This window comes from Colius striatus, chromosome 20 (genome assembly GCF_028858725.1).
Source record: "Colius striatus isolate bColStr4 chromosome 20, bColStr4.1.hap1, whole genome shotgun sequence".
NCBI classification, from domain to species: Eukaryota; Metazoa; Chordata; class Aves; order Coliiformes; family Coliidae; genus Colius; species Colius striatus.
The window spans coordinates 2,816,924-2,840,746 of record NC_084778.1 but is presented as its reverse complement, the minus strand read 5'-3'; the positions used below and the strand labels follow the sequence as shown (position 1 = coordinate 2,840,746).

Below are 23,823 nucleotides of genomic sequence, written 5' to 3'. Positions count from 1 at the left end.
AACTCATGGTTTTGGCTTCCTTTCAGTGCCTGCTTTGCTGTGTCCTGTGTGCTGATTGCCTACGGTGCCAGCAACCCAGACTGTAAGTGGGCATTTCTCTGCTGAGCTGGGAGGGCTTTGGGGTGGTGGCTTGGGGTTTTTTTGTTTAGGGAAGCAGACAAGTGTGTCACAACTCCAGACTGCCACAGCTCCAGTGCTGTGCTGGGGTCTTGCTGAGGACATGAGCCAAGCATCTGCTGGCTTGTGAGAGCTGGTGTTTCACAGCCCAGCTAGAACACGTGGCAAGGGCCAAAGCTCTGGGGTAGCCAGGTCTCAGCTTTGGGTTTTTTTGGGCAGGGCCAGGTCTCATGAAGGATCAATTCCAAACAAGTTAATGACTTTTTCAGGGTTGGGAAATAGATAATTGCACATGGTGTATAATCACCTTTCTCACCAGGGAGAGATGGAGCTTGCTCCTCAAGACCAGGCAGTGAGATGACACTTTGAATCCAATTCTTTAAGTCTTCCCATTCAGACCAACTGCATCAGCAAGTCTGTTCATTAGAGAAATCTTTCCATCCTGGAGAGAGATGGTCCCATCCTGAACTCTGTCTGGGAGGATAGCTCAGGCCCTCTCTCTGTGCCTGGGGAGATGGGTGCTGGGTCAGGTACACCATGACTTGTCCCGAGGGTGGTGACCCATTGAGGTTTTTCAGTGTCAGGACTCAGGCTCTCAGGGCTCTGTCTCCTTTCCCTCTCCACCCCAGAAGCTAAGGGTGTTGGTTTTCACGTTGCAGCTCTGTCTGTGCTGATATTCATTGCTCTGGCTCTGAATGGCTTTGGTGGGATGTGCATGACATTCACTTCGCTTACGGTAAGTGAAGAGTTATTACCTGGCTATTTTATTCCTTCCTATGCTGGGAGCTGGGCTGGCAGGAGAGAACAAAGTGGATCTTTTGCTTCTGGCTTCAATAGCACATGCTTTTGTCTGGTACAAAGGGTCAGTCACTCTTTTATTTGAAAGCCTAAGTACTAAACTTAGTATTCCAAGGCTTTTTCCTCTCTATTTTTGTTCTCTTGCTTTACCTTGCCCCTTGTATCTCAGGTGGAGGGGAGGGGCAAGAAGTGTGTTTTTGTCTAGGACTCCAGTTCTCATATGCCTGTACATGCAGTGCTCAGCTACCTGGCACAGGCTGCATGTGTGTTTGCACTGGATTTAGCATTGACATACTGCAAGAGGAATCCACAGGGCAGAAACCTTTGCAGATGAGTAGAGTATGACCAGCTTTCTGCAAGCACAGTTTGCATCTCACTCCAGAGAATATGATCATTCTTGAGCACAAAAGCTTTTGCTCTCAGAGGGGTGAGATTCCCTTCCAGGTTGCCTTAGAAGTACTGTGTTCAATGTACCCAGCTCCATCTGCTCAGGTCTCTTTAGCCCATGGGTTGTCTTGCAAGCATTGGTCAGTAACTGTCAGCTGGATCTCTACATTTTGGGATCCTTTTTGTCTGGAAACAGAAGCACTATCGTTCTTCAAGTAGCTGCTTGATTTTCTAGCTCATTACCCTGATTCTTGTCAGTGTGGCTGAAACAAGGCTGGATGTAAAGGATCCCAGTGAAGAGTCTGGGAAGCACTGCTGTCTCTTGAGCTGTGATAGAAAGCTTTCACATTTGGACTGCATTACCTTGAACTTTCAGTTGAAGTAGAACTTTGTGTTAAGGGTACTTCTAATCTAACAAGGCTCAGACCACTGGCTGGGCTCCTGAGGCCTCAGTTTGGCCAAGGCTGGGTGTACAGATCACTGTGTGTACTGTGACGCTGCTGTTGCTTTCGTATATTCAAAGCTTTCAAAACTCTGTGCACATGTCACTCTCTCCTTCATATGTCATGTTCTCCTCTGGAAGCCTTGGCTGTGCTGCCAAAGAACTATGAGGCAAATGTCATTCTGCCATGCTTCAAATAAAAGCAAGGACGAGAGGAGCACATCAGTGCTGCTGTGGGAGAGGAGAAGGTTCCCATTCAGCATTGGTTATTGTCTCTCTGGGTGGTTATTAAGGGGTGACAGATTATTTTAGAGCTCCTGATGATGATACGAGGGAGGATAGAGAGCAAGGATACATTGGTTGTGCTGTACTGTGGCTTTTAGCACCAGAAGTAAGCAGAAGCCACTTATTAGTACCCTCATTAGTGAGCCATCTCTGCAGCACTAAGGGAGTTGGTGTCAGGGAAAGAAGGTCAAATCTTCCAAGAAAAGGTCTAAGCCTTGAGGAGGTGTGAGGCAAACAGTGATGCTGTGAGCTCAGAGACCTCAGGGGATGCCCATCCACTCCAGACAACAGAGTGTTTTGAGGTGGCTTCAGGCCTGACTTCTCCAATCCAGATTCAGATGTAGCTGCGTTTGTATCTCTACAGAGCTGCACAGAGGCATTTTCATGGAATCACAGAATCATTTGGGTTGTTAAAGCCCTTGAAGCTGCTGCAGTCCCAGCCCTCCCCTCACCCTGCCCAGCCCAGCACTGACCCACAGCCCTCAGCACCTCAGCTCCAGGGCTTTGGGATCCCTCCAGGGCTGGGCACTCCCCCAGCTCCCTGGGCAGCCTGGCACAGGGGCTCACACCCCTCTCAGGGAAACAGTTCTGCCTCAGCTCCAATCTCAACCTCCCCTGGGGCAGCTTGAGGCTGTTTCCTCTTGTCCTGTCACTGGTTACTGGGGAGAAGAGGCTGACCCTCAGCTCACTGCAGCCTCCTGTCAGGGAGTGTCAGAGAGTGCTCCTGTCCCCCCTCAGCCTCCTCTTCTCCAGGTTAAACATCTCCAGCTCCCTCAGCTGCTCCTCATCACCAGCTTTGTACCATTTTGGTACATAAGGCATGTGAATAGTGATTAAAAGTGGGAGGGAGCACTTCCTCACCTGCATCACAGTGTAGCTGTGGTGGTGACTTCAAACAGCTGTATTTTGCTCCTTGGCAGCTGCTTGTTTTATCCCTGTGTGGTTCTGCCTACAAGCTGGCTGTTGCTCACAGTTGGTGTGTCAAGAGGTGCTCTGTTTGGTGACATGGTCATACCCTCTCAGTCCTTTCCACCTGTGGAGACAGGGAGGGATGTGGGGAGGACAGGTCTGTGGTTTGGGGGCTGGGGGTGATGTGCTGTGCACACACTGTGTGGTGCCCAGGAGAGGCTGAAGCAAATGCTGAAGGAGGAGACTCAAAGATGTTTTTCAGGCTGATGGTTGTGTGGAGGTGGTGAGTGCTGATCGACTTTTGGTGCCGAAGCAGCTTGTCCTGGCTGACACAGGCACTGACTGCCGAGCTCACACGTGCACCTACAAGTCAAAGCAAGGTGACTTCCTTCTGTCAGCTGCAAGCGACCTGAGGCGCTCCAGGAAATGGGTCAAACCCACTGGTGCATGAGCTGGGCCTCTGCCACCTCAGGCATGGCACAGGCGCTGCTTTGGAGCAGAGTGGCTGTGGAAGGAGCCCCAGCAGTGTGTGGGGTTGGGGCACTCCCTGCATGCTGTGGTTTGGGGTGTTTCAGTGGATATTGAAACCTCCCAGGTCACCTGTGGACGTGGGCATGGTGTGATCAGCTGGGGGGGCAGGAGAGGGGGATCCTCAGTGTCTGTGCAAGGGATAAACAAGATCTCTGAGAATTCCAGCCTGGGATAGTACTCCACAAAGCTTTGCCTCTTGGGTTTAAAGCCTTATTTTTCAGTAACAAGTCCCCAGGGTATCATAAAAACACATGGCAAGCTGCAGAGCCAAAACAAGCTGCTTTTCCTGGGTGCCCTGTGTGGTGGCTTGGGGAGGAGGGGAGGGGAGTGAGCAAGTGGTGCTGTTCTCAGTTCTGGGAACAAGGTCAGACTGTGCCTGTTGTTCAAATGCAGAGGGGAGATTTCTGCCTTGTGACTTGGTCTTAGCCAATATGAGCAAAGATTGGAAATGGAAACAGATCTGTGCTGGTGGCTCTGACAGCAACACAGGAATCTGGCTCTGGTTGTGCTCTGAAGCTGTTTCATGCAAAGAAATAAACATGTGTGATAAATTACCACAAAGAGCCTTTTATAGATTGTTTTCTGCCCTGTTGTCCTTTCAAAGAATTACAGCTGCTTTGCTCTTATTTTCTGCTACAAACAATGCCCTTTAATTAGAGTGTTGGGGGGGCATCTGTGTAGGGAATCCTTTCTGCTTGGAAATACTAGCAAAACTTGGGGTTCTGTGATCTTTTTGTTGGACAGTGAGAAGAGGTATTTCTATATGCTTTGGACAGAGCAGGCAGCTTGAGGCTTTCCTGGAGAACATATTTTTAGTGTCTGTATAACTTCCCAATCCAGCCCTGACAGGGAAAACAAGGTTTAGCTTGAACAAAAATGCCATTCTCCAGCAGGCTAGTTCTCAATCCCTTGACTTTTTGCAGTATTTCAAGCAGTCCTTACAAGAGGAGGGGAACTGGGTTTGGTGATACTAATGTGGCATCTTTTGCACATGGGTTGTCTCCAGGATCAAGCTGGAAAAGCTATTAAAAATGATTGAAGGTTGTAAACTCACCACAGGGCAAATGAGGGAAATAATCTGCAAGAGGAAATAGTTTCATTGCTTTAGGGTTGCACACCTGTAATGAAGGACTCCAGGAAAAAAGCACTTACAATGTGGCAAAATGGAGTTGATATCTCTCAGAGGAGGCAGAAAGTTAATGATACATTATTCCTGGCCTTTAAACAGAAAGCCTGAGAGTTTCTGTCATTGTAGGGCTTGTGGAATTGGGGCTGTCATAGCAGGATGGACAGAATTTAGTGGAGGAGTCCCTTCTGGCCTGCAGGGATAAGATCAGTGTGAAGATCAGATCCTTTTTGGTGGCAGAAAAACAAAGAGGCCACTTGCTCTGTGGCTATGGCTCATTTTTTCCAGTGTTTGCTGCTATAAAGACAGCATGAAAAATGGCTTACTAAATATTGTGTGTTATTTTAGTAGCTGCTCTTTAGCTGAAGCCTGCACAAGTCTTGCCAGTGCTGGCACTCGTGGTCTGAGAGGTTTTCTGTCTGGGTATGGACCACTTTTCTTCCCTTTGCCACTCCAGGTAGTCTTGAATTTCTTTTCCACTCGAGTGCTCAGTGTTTGCAGTTTTGCTTTGGATAAGACTTTAAAGCTCCTATGTCCAGCTCCTTTTAATCTGGCTGCTTACTTGGTGCCAAACAGGATTTTAAGGAAATCTCTTTCCTTTTGAGGACTTCTGCCACTATTGAGGCAGAAGCAGGCTTAAGTCTTCCTGAACATGCCTGCTTGCTTTCAGACCTCCTCTGTGTCTCCAGTAGCCCTCAGAGGCAGGAGGATCCACCTGGGAGTTGCTTTTCTACTGTATGAGAAAGGCCTTTTGTCATCTCTGGGGAAAACCATCCGGAGCCAAGAAGCAGCTGTGTTTGTGGAGCTCTTGCCCTGCTCAGAGCTCCCCAGCAGGAGCAGCTGGTTGTTGTAATTTCTGGAGCTTGTTTTGGGTGTTTAAGATGAAATTAATGCCCTGCCTGGTGACAATGACTAGCCTTTTTGCAACCTGCAGCTATCATCCTCTGCAGATATTGTTTTCTAGGGTGTCTATTTAGGCCACTGCTTCCAAGAAGAGATTTTGTGTGTGTGTGTGTGTGTCTGTGTGTGCCTGGTAACAGACCTTTGGATCCTTTGCTGTGTTTCCTGTCTGCAGTCCTGAAAGCAGCCTGTTGGCAGCTCTCCCTCATGCAGGGATCTGGGGATGGGTGTGGGGATCCTCTCTGCAGAGGAGTGCAGCTTTTTTCCCCTCTGTGTCTGCTCGGAGTTCACCAGCAGCATCAGGCTCAGCACATCGCTGCTGCTCTTCCCTGGCTGGGGTTATCTGAGGACCTGGAGACTGCACTGCATAGGAAGCTCTGCAGTGAGACAGAGGGATGATAAACAGCCAGATGGATCCTAAAGTGTTCCTGCACAGGAATACTTGCCTTGTAAACACGCTGCTCCTGCCATGACACAAGCCAGATTTGCTTGCCTTATATGCTGCTCCTGGGAAAGATGGATTTGTTTTTCAGCAGTGGAAGGGGAATGTGATGACAGCATTTGCCTGCTCAGATTTGGTTTAATAATCTCTGAATGATTTTGCTCAGCAACATCTTTAAACAGATAAAATGCTGGTTGTGCTTTCAGTCTTGAAAGGAACCTGCAGTGGCCTGCTTTAAGGCCCTCTGAGGCTGACGTGGTAGCGCTGCTCAAGTCAATTTGGGGACTAAGTGACCTGAAAAAGGTGGTGGGAGGGAATTCTGTCTGCCTGCAGCAGAATCACTTCTCCTGAAGCTATTTCCCAGCTTCAGGAGATATCAGCTGAGCTCTGTAGCCTACAGCTTCAAAGCTTCTCCCTATAACTTCCAGTCTGGGGGGCCATCATTAGTTAGTGATGGGAACTTGTTTGCTTCTGGTTGTTTAAAAAATCGGGGGGGTTTCCTTTCCCAAAAGAGTGGAAAGGTCTCATAGCTCTTTCTGCCTGCTCCTCTCTGCTTTTGGGTCCTGAGTTGAAGCAGGGACTGGGAAGCATCCTGAGAGTGCTGTTGAGGTGGCAAAAGGGGCTGCTGTGAGCTGCTTCTACCTGTCCCTGCTGAGAGCTCTGCTTTCCCAACAGATCCTTGCAGAACCAGCCTGGTGTGCTCTCAGCAATGCCATCACACCTGGCAGGACCCGGGCAGTGAAGTGAATGGCAGGAAAAGCAACATGAGATGCTGTTGCAGCAACCAGCTTCATAGCCTTGGCTATCTAGTGCTTGTGATTGTCTTCCTGCACCTAGCTCCAAGCCAGTGTGCTTGTGCCTCTGAGCCATCCAACTGAAGGACAAATGATCAGCTTTAGCCTTTCATAGAAAGAGTCAGCTTTCACAGGAGCCAGGGACCTAGCTAGAAATGGAAATGCAAACAGCAACACAGTTTGTGTTTGTCTCTGTTCCTTCGTGTTATAACAGGAACTCTCTGGTCTGCTGTAGAGATTTGGGTGCTGACCCAAGGTGCATAAACAAACCTGGCAGTTCAAGGTGTTCCAGGGTGGGTTAAAGATCGAGCAGCTATCACAGCCTGTGATGATCAATTCCTGAGTAAAAAGAGGGTGATATGTAGAGAACTTGGGTACATACTGTTGTTGGAGAGGAAAACAGGCTGCAGAGTTGAGGTAAGGGACTCTTCCAAGAAAGCACAAGGTCTGGGACAAGCACTCCTGTGCTAAAGGTAACCAATGCAACGTGTGCTGTCAGTCTGGAAAGAAGTAGTGTCATTAAGGACATAAATCTTGGAGTGCAGACATTCCCTGACACTGGAGATGCCAATGCAACCTGCAGAGCAATATCCTGAAGAGCTAAGTCATTCTGGAGTAAAACTGGCTACTTCAGACTCTGATATCCAGGAGATTTAATCCTACATGCCAATATCTTCTGAAGAAAGCCTCCTGCCCTTTTTCTTCCCTTTTCATCTCTTTCCCCTGGCAGCAGCCTGTTCCAACCAATTTTTTCTTTCCCCAGCTGCCCAACATGTTTGGTGACCTTCGCTCCACGTTCATTGCTCTGATGATTGGCTCCTACGCTTCTTCTGCTGTGACTTTTCCAGGAATCAAGGTGAGGCTCACAACTCATGGCTGGTGGTGTAGGGCTGGAGTCTTGCACTATTTAGCAATAATGTGGCAAGAAGGAGGTTATTCAAGTACTTTTGGAGACGTGCATTTGCAAGATTCAGTTCCTGTTGTTTGACTTCCCAAGTGACTGCCTCGAGAATGCAACAGACACTGCAAAGGGAGCAAGCTGTTTGCTAACAGACAGTAAAATCTTGATAGTGTTAAGTGAAAGTGAAAAACTGAAGGTATTTTTTTAATGAAAGAGTGCTTTTTTCATCTCTAAAGAGCGTGTCTGTATGTGTTTGCAGTACACGTGTGTATTTAATTAAGCTGGAGGTTATCAATGATGTTTGCTACCTCTGAACTATGCTCAAAGCCAACCAACACTGAAGGGACAGAGGAGATGGTCACTGGGGCCTTAGTAGTCACTAGTGGTTCAGAAGCAGAGGTGTTTCATTTCAGAATTAACATAAGGAGGATGTAGCACAGGTAAACCAGCCTCAAGTAAACAGGGAAGTTCCTGTTGGCTTTCTAAGAAGGTTCTGGGTGAAAACCTTTGGCAGTCATCTGTAATAGAGCTGCATGCTGTTCCAGCTGGAGGTCCTGTTGTTGCTATAGCTGCTGTTAGAGATGTGCATATACATCTCTTTCTCAGCTTGTGTGTCACAAAACTGTTTGCTGTTAGCACTTGAGGTAAATGTAGCATGTTCTTTCCCACAGCTTCCTTTCAGACCTCATTCAAAGAATACTGAAGTATCTATCTGCTCTTACAGTGAAAACCCTATTCCCTTGTGATTTCCAGGTTATATATGACTTTGGGGTCTCCTTCATCCTCATTCTGCTTGTCTGGGCAAGCTGTGCAGGACTAGTTTTCCTCAACTGTTTCTTCAATTGGCCACTGGAGCCTTTCCCAGGACCAGAAGACATGGACTACTCGTAAGTGTCCTCTAGACCACTCCTCTAATTTAGTTCTATCAGCACTTTCTAGAGGATTAAGAATGGGATTAGCTGACCTTCTACAAAGTGCTGATATGACTGATTTAGAGGAGTGGTCAGGGAACTCCTTTGCATGTTGTTTATTGCTGCTGCTTGTGAAGCTGTGGGTTTATGTCTGTGATTAGTGGCACACTTGATTGGTCAATATCTGTGGAAAGTGGAACTTTCCAAAGTGTAGCAGTGGTGAAGGAAAAATCATCTGTCAATAGTTGTATTTGTATATTGATCTATGTCAAATTGGCTTCGGGGAAGTATCTGTCTGCTCTGGATCCCAGACCATTTGTGGGTTTGGAGATGGAAAGTAGTGCCTTAAATCCACACATAGCCTTTCTGACTCCTGCAGCTTTGCCTGCGGTTCCTCACCCTGTGTTGCAGCTCTCATGCTCTTTACTGCCCAACAGTGTGAAAATAAAGTTCAGCTGGCTGGGATTTGACCACAAAATCACTGGGAAACAGTTTTACAAGCAAGTGACGACTGTGGGGAGACGTCTCAGCGTGGGGAGCTCCATGAAAGGCCCCAAGGAGCCGACAGCCTTGCAAGAAAACAACAAGCTCTGTCTGTCTACGGTGGACCTAGAAGTGAAGTGCCAGTCTGACAATGCAGGTGTGGTTCAATGAGTGCCCCAGGGTTGCTTGTGCTGGCACAGGGCTGTTGGCCTCTCTGCTCTGTGCCAGGCCTGTGTGGAGATAGTGATACGTGATCTATGTGTTGCCAGGGCCAGGTGCCAGCCACCATTGTTTAAATACAAGTTCAGTTATATGAGGAATCCTGTCCTTGTATACTTGTCTAAATACACTGTGTGTTGCCAGTGGTGGGGACAACAGCATGGGTAGCTGCTATGGCTGCAGAAGGACAGTACAGGTGGTCTCTGCTGTCACTTAGGCAGACTGTTGGCCTCAGGACCAAGCCTTCCTTACTCAGGGGTATGGCAAAAAGCAAATGGTTTGAGGCTTCCTTTTGCTCTAATCCACACAATTAGGTGAGTCTTCCTTCCTGCTCTCTTGCCCTAGTTACTGGTAGCCAAACTCCCAGCATCTGTAGCTACTGGCACACAGTGTTGAGGTGACTAGCTAGGAGAAGACTTGCAAATCCAGAGGGAAAAGCCTTTTCTGAAACTGTTCATGCTTATGAAGGTATGTTGCCTTTTCCAGAGACTCTGTTATTCCTTCTGCAGCTTCTCCTTCCTTCATGAAGAGTGTCTTCAGCCCTATCTTGTTGCTCAGCCTTATCACCATGTGTGTCACTCAGCTGCGGCTCATCTTCTACATGGGAGCCATGAATACCATCCTGGAGTTTCTGTCTGGAGATGAAGATCAAGGTAGGGTGACCTGGAAACTCTTTATCTGCTTCCTTGGAACTGGCACTTGACCCAGACTTGTTCTTTCCAAGAGGCCAGTGTACCTGCTTACTCAGCAGATCCACATTGTATGGCCAATGAGTAGTGTCAGAGTGCAGGTGACAGCTGCTGGTAGGGGCTAGCAGAAGGCTGGAACTAGCCCAGGACAGAGGAGCAGTGAGGTGGAGACTTGAATGTCAAGCTAATTTTAGCCCAGTAGCTGTTAAATACTATTCCATGTTATTTCTCCAGATGGGTTGTTGAAAGCAGCCTCTCAGGGTGGACTCTGATTTTTTTTGTTCAATTGGAAAAGCTCTTCTATCAGGTATTTGCTTTGCTTATCCTGAGCAAGCACAAAGTACAGAGCAGCTGCCTTTCATGACTAATGGTTGGACTAGGTGTCTCAGCCCAGCGACTGGGGGTGGGAAAAGTGAAGTCATAGCTGTTTTGTGCAGCTTGCTGTGTGCTGGGAAGGCTCAGGAGTGCTCAGTGTATTGGACTGGGGCTGTATTTATAGCTCTGATTCAGTCCATGGAGCAAACAGGAAAGAGTACATTAGTTTACTGTTGTTCAAAATACCCAGGATTGCAAAACAACACTGAGCCCTTTTCTTTTTTTTTAGTGTCTTTTGTAGTAAGATCCAGTTTGAACTTGTTAAATCTGGATTGCATGAAGCTGATAAATCAAGAGGCACTCCTCTGAAAATAGGAGTGAGCTCTGGGGGAGGGAAGGAAACTCAGGAAACTCCCCAATGCCCTGGCATTCCCTGAATTGCTTTGTTTCTGGAGCCTTTGACAGTCTGCAGCATTCAGCTCTTTATCTCCTGGCTCAAGAGCCAGTTTTGACATTAAACAGTAAACAGGGCAAACTTCACAATGCCTACCTTTCCCAACACTGCTTACTTTTCTGCTTACCTTGTAACTTTTGCACACAGATTTCTTTTTTCCTTTTCTTTTGACCCTGGCTTGCTCTCATTATTTCTCTTCCATTTTTTGTCTTTTCCTCCCCTGCTTGATATTTTAGAATGAATATTAACTGTATATGCTGCCAGTTCTCTTTAGGCCAAGCTCCATGTTAAAGGGATCGTGCCTCTTGGGGCTATTGCATTTTTTCTGTGCCACCTTTAAGATTTCTTCCTCTTTTCTCCCTCCTCCCCCTGCATGTAGCCTGGGCTGGCAGTGCAGTCTGAAGTCTTGGTGTTTCCATGGCATCAGCAAAACAGTGGTATTGTCTAGTCACAGCAGTGTCAGGCTGCAAGAGTGGTTCCAAGATGTGTCCAGCTCTCTAGAAATGTAATCTTTGCAGATCAGGAGAGGATGGGACCCTGCTCCCTTGGATTCCTCCTTCTTGCAGTTACTGACTTGAATGTAATTTGTTTAGAGAGCTCCCTCCACCTGCAGCTGCTCTCAAGAACACTTGGCAAGAGGAGATTTGAGTCAATCCTGCCATGTGTTATGGGCAAAGCAAGCTTAAAGATTCCCAGGAGCAACAGGGAAGAGAAGGGTGTGGGGAAAATCATGCAGATAGTAAAGACTTTAAGTTGCAGTGAAGCACTGTGTCCTGCTTCCTGTGCAGCCTATGGTGAGTTATATCTGTCCTGAAACCTAAAGGGGGAAACAGCAGTCAGTGGGGGGCTGCTTCTCCTCAGAAAACTCCTCAAAGATGGGGGAAGAAGCCAAAGAGCTCACTAGCTCTGTAAATGACTGTATAATTGTGTTGTAGGAAGGCAGGAGAGAGCTGACCTGTTTTGTCTAGAACTTGAAATTTAGCAGCATCTTTTATAGTCACTTTGCTTTCCAATCTGTTAATACCTGGAGGCCTTGGGTAGAACTGGGATGGGCTGGAGAACTCAACTGTGAGGTGTTTGCTCACAACAGTTTTGAGGAAAGACATGTAGAACAGTGAATGTAAAGGTTTGTGCCCCTGTGTGCACCTTTTGCTTTTAGGGATTCTCCTCAGGAAAGAGTGTTTCTTAGGATGACGATTGGGGGAGGCCCTGTTTTGTAGCAGCTACTCTCTCTCCTCTTCTTGCTCACCCCAGAAATTTCATTCCCTGCTTCAAGCTGGCATCTGCTCTTGTTCAGAGCCTAACATGAAGTGTTCAGAATAGCATGAAGATGCAAAAGATGACAAGAGGGGCTTTTTTCTTACCCTCTATTAAAAAATAACCAGACAACAGCAAATCAGCTCCAGGAGTGTTTGTACAAGGTGGTGCCACCTGCTTCTCTTGGCTGCAGAAGCTGCTATTAATGAGCTGGGATGTGGGGCCACTTCAGGACTTGCCTTTGCAGAAGTAATAGGGGCATGAATGTGGGTTTAGAGGTTGGAATTGGAAGTTTCTCTTACTTTCCTTGCCAGCAACTGGAGCCAGGAAAGTATCATCAGGTACCATGCCTGGGCACAGCACGCAACCCTGCTGGGCTTTTCTCTCCTACACAGTTGTAGCAAGGCTTGTTGGAAACTTCTCTCTGTTATCAGCTTAATCTTGGTGTAAATCCTGGCTGTACTGCTTTGGCTAGATCTAGAAATGTGTTGGGAGGGATAAACTAGAATCCTTTTTGGTTGTTTTTGCTTACAGTGTTGTAAGTTGTAAACACACTGTGCTGAGATGTGCAGTTTCAGAACTACATCCTTATTTCAGAGATGTGGTACACCATGACTCACCAGCCTTTGTGTCATGTCTACGGATCCATCCCGTGGGCTGCAGGGAGGAAGTGGAAAAAGCACTGCAGGGTGGAGGAACTACTCAGTAACAGGAGGGAATGGTTTCTTGCAAGTCTACTGGCATCAGCTTTCTTAGCAAGCCATGTAGATACTTCTCCCATCAACCCATAGGGAGTTTTCATCAGTTTGAGGTTTTAATGATGCTGTGTCTTTTTGCTGCTAATTTCCCCTCTCCCTGCCTCTAAACTTGTCTGTTCAGCACAAAATGGGTTAGTCCTCACTTTCGCAGCCTGGCTTGTCCTTGTTAGAGCTTCCTGGCTGGAGAAGATGTAGCTGCAGCTCACAGCAAAGCTGGAGAGATGACTGAGGTTGAATATAGAGGATCTATTTTTCCCTCTTGGTCCTAGCCCTTTGTCACTAAGCAGTTGCTGGGTCTGTTTCTGGAGCTCTACCTGCTGTTGGGCTGATGCTTCTCAGAGACCACTAGTGCAAGATCAGAATGGTTGAAGCAAGGACACACAGTGCATCTACTCTAGTGACATGCCCCTGGGAGGCTGAGTGATGAGATGGGGCTTTGGTGTCCAGCTCTCATAGCCCTTCCTGCTGCTTTATGGGGTCTGGGCTCTCAATGAGTGTGATCAGTGGGAGGAAGAGTTGACTTTGTCTTTCTCTCCTGTTTCTCCTACGGCACTGCCTGGGGCTGACAACTTTTTAACCTTTGTTTTTCCTGCAGTGGCTCTCTACACATCCATTTTTGGGGTGCTGCAGCTGCTGTGCTTGCTGACAGCACCTGTGATCGGGTACATCATGGACTGGCGGCTGAAGGAGTGTGACGACGGCTCCGAGGAGACGGAGGAGAGCAGCGCTGAGCAGTGCGTAGTGTGCACCCCACGGGACTTGCAGCCAGCACAGGCCTCCTCTGCTCTGCACAACGTGCTCTTTGTGATGAAAGACTGAAAAGAATACTGGTTCCTCAGTATAGAAGAGAGCCTGAAGGAAGACTTGATAATGGCAGAGGAAAGAATCAAACTGTCTTCCATGTCCACTGAGATCAGTGAAATCTAAGTTGTAGGAGAGGAGGCTGAGACTTGCTTTCTAGCCTAACAGTAACAGCTGGAAAGCTGGAACAGAGGTTCCAAAGAAACACAAGGAGGAATTTCTTCACTGTGAGGGTGATGAGGCACTGGAAGGGGCTGCCCAGATGGATTGTTGAGTCTTCTTCTCTGGAGACACTCCAAACCCACCTGGACAAGTTCCTGTGTGCCCTACTCTAGGTGGTCCTGCTCTGGCAGCGGGGTTGCACTGGATGATCTTTTGAGATCCCTTCCAACCCTTCAGATTCTGTGAAATAATTGCCCAGATGTTCCTGAGCTTCCACTGATGGAGATCCCACCACCTCCTTAGGCAGACTTGTAGCCAAACTGATGTAGATAGAGTTGAAGTGATACATGGAGAACCTTGATGTGATTTCCAGGAGCTGCTGGAAGTGCTCTCTGTAACCAAAGGGTTGTTTTTCTTCTATCCTTCCAGAAGTGACAAGAAAAAGAAGCGTGATCGACAAATCCAGAAGATCACCAATGCCACCAATGCCTTTGCCTTCACAAATGTCCTGCTGGTGGGCTTTGGGATCACCTGTCTCATTCCTAATCTACCCTTGCAGGTGAACAGGTCAAACGGGTGGGTGTGCTGGAGGGGGCTGGCAGCGTGGGGCCTGGCAAAAGGACAGGCAAGGCAGTGCCAGGAGGTCTGGCAAGCCAGCAGAACCAGCTGGTGGCAGGAGGGCTTTCTGGCACTTCTGGGAGGCTTCTGTAGTGCTTTAGGAACTTAAAAGGTCTTAGAGTTGAAACAAAGAATAGCACACAGTGTGCTTCTTTCGAGAGAACCCGAAGAAGTAGCTACAGTTAACATATCAAAGTTGGTTCACAGTTTATTCACACTCAGAAGTTTCTGCTGCTGAGCTGTGCAATAACAAATACTTTCCCACCAAGATCTCTCAGCAGTGTTTGTGCATTTAACCTGGGCTTGACTTTAAGCTGCTGATGGTCAGAAAAGCTGCTGCAAGAGGCACGACACGATATGTGCAGCGGGTTATTTTGGCATCAAATGCTGTGCCCAAAGATACCTGTGGGATTATAAACCTGTTAAAATATTTATATTGTGGCACCACCTATTTTTGGCAGAGGAGATGAGTGATTTTTATGCTATACTTGAGCATGCCTTGTGGTGTACCTTACTTGTAGTTGCATGTTGTCCACAATAACTTGTGGAAAATTAACTAAACTGGCCATGAGCACAATGGAGAAGCATGGTGACCTTGGCCACAGATTTCTGGGGACATGTCCTGGCAGCAGTGCCATCTGCAAAGGGGAGAAGTCTTGTGTGTGCTTAACCTCAGGGGCACTGCATGTCAGACTTTGCAAAGTAAGGAAAAAGTGCTTTTGCACAAATTTCTTGCCTTGTGCTGATCTTTCAGGTTTTGAGTTCCTCAATCCCACCTTTGAACTAGAAGGAACAGCTGTTAGCAATGGTTGCATGTTGAGGTCTGGCACACTTAGCTGGTATCTAGGATGTGACATTTTTCTCCTCTTTCCAGATCCTTTCCTTCATTTTGCACACAATTGTGAGAGGATTCATCCACTCAGCTGTGGGAGGCCTCTATGCAGCTGTGTAAGTCTCTGCTTACCTCTAATATGTGGCTGTCCAGATAAACTGGTTTAGGGTGATAAGCTGCCCAAGTGAGAGGGAGATCAGGGAGCAAAGTCTTTTTGGTCGAGGGCAGGAGGAAATGATGCAACTTGTTTCCTCACTTACCACTGGATATGACAATAGCTGGACTAAAATCCTAGCTGATGCTTTCCTTGTTTAGATACAGCTAACCCCTTTGGCACAGCTGTGTACAGGCCTTGGGTGAGACCAGGATACCTACACTAAGGTTATATAGTAAAAACTCAAGACTGTTTTTGTCTTAATGAGTAGCTATGTGCTTGTGTCCAGGTAAAACATTAACATAATTGAGTACTTTGCTATTGGTCTGCTCTGAAGTTACATTTGTAAAGCATTGCTTAAGATACTATTAGTGATGCCTACTCTCATTCCCAGGACAGATCATCCATCCTGTTGCCATCTTATTATCAATAACTGAATCTAAATACTCTCTTCCTTATTAAGCAATGGTTTTGGTTTTGAAAACAAATCTGCCCCTCTGTCCTGAGCAAGAAGCTGTTTGAGGGGGGGAAGGAACTTCTTCAGACTATCTAGTCCAGCCCTCATGTGCAAACAGGGTCAGCTACAGCAGGTTGCCCAGGACTCTGTCCAGATGGATTTTGAGTGTCTCCATAGATGGAGACTCCCTAAATCCACAGACTCTTTCTGTCAAAGGCTTTGGTCCCAATGTCTGGAGAATCCAGACTAAAAAAAACCCCATCTAAGACTCAGCTTTGAAAATGCATTAATTTTTGGTTGCCTGGCAGCTAGAGGCAAAAGATTTTTGTCTTGGGCAAGGCAAATGCCTGTTGTTATGCACGTTAGCCTGCTTGTAAACTAATCCTATTTAACCAGTGCAACTCTGGAACTTCCTGGAGTGAGGTATTTTGGCTTTGAATGTGACTTTGAATACTTGAAGGTTTTTGGAGCACTTCTTTCCAAGCTTAGTTTAACCTGAACCTTTTCAAACACTGCTCAGTTGTGGAAAGAGAAAGATGTTAGACTGTTTGAAATGTGTTTTTCCATTAGTAGTATCTGATATTCAGCACTTTCCAATCAACAGTATTGTTTAGCTTGACATAGGATCAGACTTGCCCTCTAAAAAGAAAAACACATACTAACCTGTTATGCAGGTTTCACTCACTTCTAAAGGGAGCAAACTGTTATGACCAGATTAAAGTGATTGCTCATCTGCAAATGCTGTCACCTGGATAAAGAGGCTTTTGGCTTGTAAATATCAACACTTCTCCCTTCATGATCGGAACAGTTGTGTAAGCCTTTTCACCTGCCTGTGGTACAGCTGCAAAGCACAACAAAACAAGTGTTGGATCTGATAGTTCTTGAGTTTGAGAGCTCAAGATGAGAATAGCCTGGAGAGAAAGGCTGCAGCCTTGTCACCAGCTGCATCTGCTCCAGAGAGCACTGTGCACACCAATGATAGCTAAATGCTCTGTGGAAAGAGGGAGTTATATATAAGTCCAGGAGGGAGAAATTCTTCATATTGTGCCTGTCTTGGGACTGTGCTCTGTTGTTAGTCAACTGGGAATGTAATCTGATCTGGGTGAAGTGAACAGTCAAGGTGACATATAATAATGCTGCTGTTTTCTCTGTTGACAGATACCCCTCGACTCAGTTTGGCAGCTTGACAGGGTTGCAGTCGTTGATCAGTGCCCTTTTTGCCCTTCTGCAGCAGCCTCTTTTTATGGCATTGACGGGACCATTGGAAGGAGACCCTCTTTGGGCAAGTTCTGCTCAAATTTCATGTGGGAGCTTGGTGGTTAGGTTGAGTTTTACCTCATTTCTTTGAAAACAAAAGGAGTCCTGTGCATGTACTGAGGTTAAAAACAGCTGGAGCTTTACATGATTCTGTCTGCTGTTACCTTGGTGCTGTGCAGGAGGGCCCTTCCCTGTGTAAATAACGATTCCCTGGGAGGGAAAGCCATTAACCCTTATGCTGATGTATATGGGAAAGGAGAAGGCTGCAGGAGTGCCTCCTGCCAACAGTTTGTGTGACGAGTCGAAATCTGTCAGGAAACTGAGAGTAAATCTATATGGACTTCAAAAAAGCAATAGAAATACTCTGTTTATGTGAATTTTGGGTTGTTGATGCTGATGTCTGAAAAGCCACGTGGCTACTGAGGGTAGGGCTAATGCAGTGTCTTGATAAAAGGCCATCTGTGCAGCTCAATCAGATAGATCATGACATGGGTGGTCTTGGGGAGAGCCCTGGTCTCTAGGCTACGTGTGCCCAACCCAGTCAGCAACCCTGGTGTAAAAGCAGCGTGGCTTAAACAACCCTGTTTGTTCTGTTGAGTGAGATACCCAGAGCAACAAACTCTTGCAGCATTTATCCACGTGGTGCTCTGGGTACAGGAGTGTAAATACAAACACGGTGGAGGCTGTTGCCAATACACGGAGCAGGGCGTCTCCTGGTTTGCCTGCAGCTGAGTGACGTGGCCATGCTTCTGACACTCTGGCATGCCTGACTGTGTCCTTGTCTTCCTAGCCTACCTCATCTTGGTTTGCTTTTCTTTTCTTGCAGGTGAATGTTGGCTTGCTCGGTCTGAGCTTCCTGGGTTTCTGCCTTCCCATCTACCTGGTCTGCTACAGACGCAGGCTAGAGAGAGAAAAAAAGCAGAAGATGGAAGATGCCAAACTCTTCTTCAAAATCAATGGCACTCCCAATGAAGAAGCCTTTGTTTAAACTGGTGCTTCAAACAACCTCCCCTGTACAGGTTCCTACTATATCCGTGGGTTCTACCTGTGGTGTAAGCCAGGCCTTTTCTCCCCTGGCTCTGCCAGTCTTTGCTCGTCACTGGAGTGAGGGCCGGACGGCATGACTGAGCTTTCCTCAGATGTATGGCAGGAGGAGACTTCCCACTCCTTACTCCAGGACATGTGACACTTCTCTTTTTTTTTTATAAAGGCCACACAGATATTGTGTCTTAAATTATCCCCTGATCACACTCTCCAGCAGCAGAGTCTCTGCACAGGAAACTAGGGAGAGAAGGAACAGAAGGATGGGGGAAGAGGGAAGAAAGACCATCATTTGCGTTTGTAAATGTAACACACTGAACTGTTTTCTCCTCCTCTTCCCTCAACCTTGGCTGACACTGTCTCAGATGCAAGCTGCACTCCCATCCCTCCCTGAAGCTTCATAATGGTCAAATCCAGCTTGATATGCAGCTGGACTCAGTGGTTTCATTGTCTATCCAGACATACCCCAGACTGCTCCTGAGGCCGGGAAGGGGATTTTATTCCTATGTGTATGAGCACAGCTTCAGTGTATTGCTAAATGTTGGCTGCTAGCACTGACAGCTCCCAAGCATTTTATTACTGCAAATGAATGACACAGACTGTGAGCAATGGATCTGCTTTCCACACTGAAATGAAGAGCCTAGTGGACTGCTTGGTCCTAGACCAGACCTTCAAAGGCCAGAAATTCCTCTTCATCCTGGCCTGCAAACCACTTGTATGTGTTTCTAAATTGTCTGCAGTCCTGGAAGCTTTGAGATAGGAATTGGATCTTGTTTACCGATGAAGTGCTTTGAGACTTGTTGCCTTTTGCCTCTTCTTCCCCTCAACGTGACCCTGGGAGGGAAGCAGCAGTGTGTATTTACTAAAGTGAAGACCTTCTTGAAGCAGAGCTCTGGGGCTACAAATACCTTGGTGTTGCAAGTGATCTGACTTGCTGTTGAAAAGAATCAAGAGTGCAGAACACTCCTTTGTCTGGTAACTGGATCCTGTGGACATACAGCAGGGTGATGTGGTGATGTAATTCTTCCTTTAGCCATAGCTTATTTACATTGTTCTGATAATAGCTCCCAAGCTGCTGAAAGCCAGGTTACTGTGACTGACCAAAAAGCTGCTGGTTTGGCTGTATTAAGAGCCTTCTATGATGTTGCTCTGTCTGGACAGAGTATGTGGTGATTGATTGTACAGCAAAGCTGATGTACAGAGCAATACACGTGGATAAAGGTGCCTCAGGCCTGTTCACCACCGAAGGAATACAAAGGGAATTCTTAACCTGCTTATTTTTGTAGTGGTTTTCCTAAGTCTTGTCTAAAGTTGACTTTTCTGCCCTTTACCTTCTTGTTGAGGTCAGTAGCTCAGCCTCTGTAGCTTTGGCTGGCATTAACCAGTGCACCATTTGGGCCTGCTCACAGCAAGGCTGTGCAGTGCCGAAGATGAAGCTCAAACACGCTGGGCTGGGCTGAGCTGGTGGCTGTGGGAAGGTTGGGGGCAGAAATTAAACATGTATGAAGCAGTGGTGCTTTCTGAACTGCTAACTCCTGCATTACTGCAAAGCCTGGCAGGGAGTAAGCCATTCAACTTCTTTATGTCTTGTTGGAAAAGTACAAGACTCAATCACTGCCCTGTTAGCTATAAGCTGGAGATCAGAAACAACATCTGCTGGTTTGGACTTTCCTTTGAGAAATAACATGGAAACTGGGTGTTAACTCCTTCTCACTGATGATTTGGAGCTTGCAGATGCTCAGCCAAGTCTTCAACTTCCCTATAGCACAGCGAGAGCCTGGCCAGGATGGCTGGAAGCCCTGTGGAGTCCCTGGCTGGTGGCCTGGCCAGCACAGGGTGTCAGCAGCTCTGTGGGCCAGCAGCGCCATCTCGAGTCACCGCCTCCAGGCAGCCTCCTGCCTGCAGTTCAGATGCTACTCCACTCCACGGTACCTTTTAGTCCTCAGTCACTCCTTTGGAAATGACTTGCCACCTGAGTGTTTTACACATCTGTGGATTTTTTTTTAATGCATTGCCTTTATTAAATGTGTGTTTTCTCAGACAGCCTTACTGCCTGCTGTCAACACTTTTGCTCCTCCAGCGCTCCTCGTCTTTTGTTGTCCTCTAGCTTTAGTGATGATTTACTGACCTTGCCAGCTTTCCTTTCTTTTGTGTTGAGCAATAATTAAAAGGGCAGAGTTTTAATTCCTTTTCCTGTCCATCTGGCGTTGTCTCAAGTCCATGTTCAGAGACTCACCAGCAGCAGGTGAGCTCGCCTGGATTTCTGAGGGCTTTCTGCAGATTTCTGCATTTTGTATTGCTACACTCCTAAATATTTTGAGAAGATCCCTACTTTTGCTCTGAGATGACATGACAATGTTAAAGTATGTAATCTTCTGTGAAAGCTCAAACAGGTGAGTGCCTGAGCTGCAGTCCTCAGACTTGGTGTCTTAAAATAGAGGCGGCTGTTGGAGGGTGTCAGTGTGCTAACTCAGCATTACTTCCACCTCAGTTTCAGAACACTGAACCTGATACTTTCCACACTTACATCACTCAAATTCCTGATATAAATATCTTGGAAAGCAGTGGTATAGAGTAGAGAGAGACTGGTATATTTTCATGAAGTCACATGAAAGCTACTGCATTTGAAGTTTGTGCGGCTAACCTTTTTATTCCTGCTGTCTGCCCACCTGCTGCAGTTCCTAGCCTGGTCTGATGAAGTAGTGGATCTATGTGGTTGGTATCTCTGCTGATGTGCCATGGTGTTTAAAAGCTGCTGGTCAGCTTTGAGGAATAGAGCTTGTGTCCCTGAGTCACAGTTTCAGGCTCAGTTTGCAGTTTGGGAGGGAAGCGTGCCTTTGGCTTGCAGTCACCAGCTGTGGGTACACAATGACATTTTAGTTGTCTGGAGTTGAACAGAGAAATGGGAGTGCTTGCTCATGCAGTGCAAAGTCAAGCTGGAATGGATTGCTGCAGAACATGGTGAGGAACAGAAGTGTAACTGGGTTTTTTTTAAGAAGGAGCTGGTTAAACAATGGTCTGATGCATCTACTAACTCAGGGAGATTTTAAGTTCCTATCAAAAAGAAAGTTATGCCAAGGGAAAATTACTTTTCTACCTGTTCTGTCTCTTAAGAATTGATCATAGATGGAGAAAATATATGCAGGGCAAGGTGAAACACTGATCTGATCTTGTGGGATTGAATCTACTCTGACAGTTGTGAACCAAAGTAATTTTAAAAGCAGTCTCAAATTTATTTATCAAAACCCCTTGTATCCGTGTGCAAGATGTGCAAATAACTCTAGTGCTGGTGGCATAATTGCTGAAATGCTGCCTCTCCTGCAGGGGTGAGCTCCTCAGAGGGAGAGCCTCTTGTAAATGTCTTGCTCTGTGCAGAAACACTGTTGGGATGGTCCTGTTGCCTTAGACTGTTCATGGGCAGTTTGCCTCAGTTTTTGATGCTGATGGAAACGTAGCTGTGGATTACTTATGCTTGGAGTGGAAAAGCATTGCTGCTTTCCAGGCAAGTGATGCAGGGCCAGGAAGCTTCCTGATGCACATTTCTGTGAGCATGAGCCACCTTGTGGAAAAAATAAATGGGCTGCCAAAGACTAGAGAGCCACATCCATTGAAATCAGTAATGCATTTACCTGTACTGCTCAAATATAGGTAAATGGGTTCAACCATTGTCATAACTCCTAAATGCTAGGATTTGTGGGGTTGGAGTTTGTTTTTTTTTATGCCTCTTGTGCCCCCTTACCCTCATCCATATGTGAAGTACAAGGAGGTTAGTCATGGAAGAGACCTCATCTCCTCCATAAAGCATCCCCAACCGAACACAGTGAAGCAGAAAGCTGACCTGTAAGGACTTACTGCTTGTAGGAGCCCTCAGAATCAAGGATGTTGCTGTGTAAAAGGTGACTGCACCTTCTGGAAACACTGCTCCTGGCCTCTACAGCCTCTCACATGTATTTTCACATATGCATCATATATTTAAAAAACAATAAAAAGCTTTTTCCTTTCACTAGTCTGTCAGTACCTAAGTCCCATCAACAACACTCTTTGTAGCACTAACACAATGATGCTGTCAAAAGGAACAGAGAAAAATCTGTGCTGTTTTGATAATAGGACATGTAACTTTATGACAGTAACTGAACAGAGTATTTGGATCCTTAAGGTGAAACTGGACATAAATATTTAACAAAAAAAAAAAGGCAATTTTTGCTGAGACTTTGACTTAACTGCAGAGCTCCTCCAGGGACTGAAACGTTCAACTCCCACAACACAGCCTGGTCTCGTCACGCTCTGTCTACAAAGGAAAAGTGTAAGAGGATGAGATTGTGACTAAGTCAGTAAATCACTAAAATATTTTAAAGCAGGAGATTTTTTTTTTCCCCCTCTTGACAGGCTCATGAATTTGGAAAATATGCCACAAAACAAAGTAGAACACCAGAGGGTAAAATGAATGAAATCTTTAAAACTACAGCTTTTGTTACTCCCCGCCCCCCCCTTTGAGTCTTTTCTGCATCTGCAGAGCTTTTTCTATTCCCTGCTTCCTACTTTAGAAGTCCAAAATACTCATAACAGAAACTGGTATTACATGAGGATTCAAGATGGGAAGGAGGTGGGGGTTTTAATTTAAAAATATTAAAATTCCACTTCTGATTTATGTTTTACAATCTTATCTTTGCTGGAATGTCTGAAATGATGATGTGTTATCTAGATGCATTCTTACATGTTAATTATAAACACTACAGGTCCTTGTTTTTCTACCTGTGCTGCTCAGCAATCTGTGCAATCTGTTTTTATCAAGTGTCCTGTCCTCCACATTGTCCTTCCTATTGCTGCTTGTCACTGTGTCACTTCCTTTTAATTCCTGGACAATCCCTTTTTCCAGCAGCTCTCCTCGCATTAACCTGACAGCATTAGCTTCTCCCATCTCCTCCTGTTCACATTTTTTCACAGTGTTTGTCAAAGTTGAATTGTAAGCTCCTTGGGGCAGGCCTGTGTCATCTTTTATGTGTTTGTAAGGTGATGTGCACTCCTGCAGTACTATCTAAAAATAAATGTGGTATTGAGTTAATCATTAGTTTTCCTTTGGAGACTGAACACAATAAAGGTATTGCTTGGTTCCTAAGGAGACTGTGTAAGCATGAATGCTTCACAGGGTGTCATCTGACAAATTGCTTGGCTGCACCTTGACTCTTTCCTTGTCACTTCTCTAGGTGAGGAGCCAACAGCCAGGTTTCACTCTGTGATCATCTCTTTAATATAGACAGCAAGTTCAGAAGGAGATCATGCTCAGTTATTGAGGATGAACTGGTAAAAATGAAAGACAAACATCTATGTCCTTAGGTGGGAATGCTACAGATGAGAGGCAGGGTGTCAGTGGGAAAGCTGCACATCTTGGTCATTCACCCCTGAGCTTGATGGTACTTAACATAGGGTGGTTTGGGTTTCCAAGTAAATACAAACACACCTTCATCTCTATTTCCAATGAAAAAGCAGTAAAACTAAGGCTCATTAACTTTTTCTCCTGCCTGAAAGAATACAGCTCCCATAAACGGTTTTGGGCTTGTTTTTTTTTTCTTTAGAGACTATCTGGGGTTATTCAAAGCCCAGTAGAGCCTGGAATTTGTACTGAGAAGGAAGGATTTCAAAACGCCATAAACCGTGACCTGCCGTGAGGAGGGAGCCCATGCCCCGAAGCCACGCTCTCCTGACCTATCCCCTGCTTATTTGCGTTCATACCCACGCCGTTCGTCACCCTTCCTCCTAAACCGGCGAGGCTCGTTGTCCCTGAC

The 23,823-nt window shown here is 46.4% G+C and overlaps 1 protein-coding gene across 1 annotated transcript in view; it reads left to right on the top strand.

The window, feature by feature from the left end:
• The window catches only part of SLC43A2 (solute carrier family 43 member 2), a 33,314-nt gene extending 10,208 nt beyond the window's left edge, over positions 1 to 23,106 (top strand). Inside the window, exons 4-14 of the mRNA XM_062012450.1 lie at positions 27 to 82; positions 777 to 853; positions 7,495 to 7,587; positions 8,386 to 8,519; positions 8,981 to 9,183; positions 9,755 to 9,898; positions 13,314 to 13,452; positions 14,111 to 14,240; positions 15,174 to 15,247; positions 16,901 to 17,024; positions 17,826 to 23,106. Coding sequence (XP_061868434.1) covers positions 27 to 82; positions 777 to 853; positions 7,495 to 7,587; positions 8,386 to 8,519; positions 8,981 to 9,183; positions 9,755 to 9,898; positions 13,314 to 13,452; positions 14,111 to 14,240; positions 15,174 to 15,247; positions 16,901 to 17,024; positions 17,826 to 17,987 — 1,336 coding nt within the window. The 3' untranslated portion in view covers positions 17,988 to 23,106. The remainder of the gene's footprint in view (positions 1 to 26; positions 83 to 776; positions 854 to 7,494; positions 7,588 to 8,385; positions 8,520 to 8,980; positions 9,184 to 9,754; positions 9,899 to 13,313; positions 13,453 to 14,110; positions 14,241 to 15,173; positions 15,248 to 16,900; positions 17,025 to 17,825) is intronic.
• Positions 23,107 to 23,823: the final 717 nt, after the last annotated feature.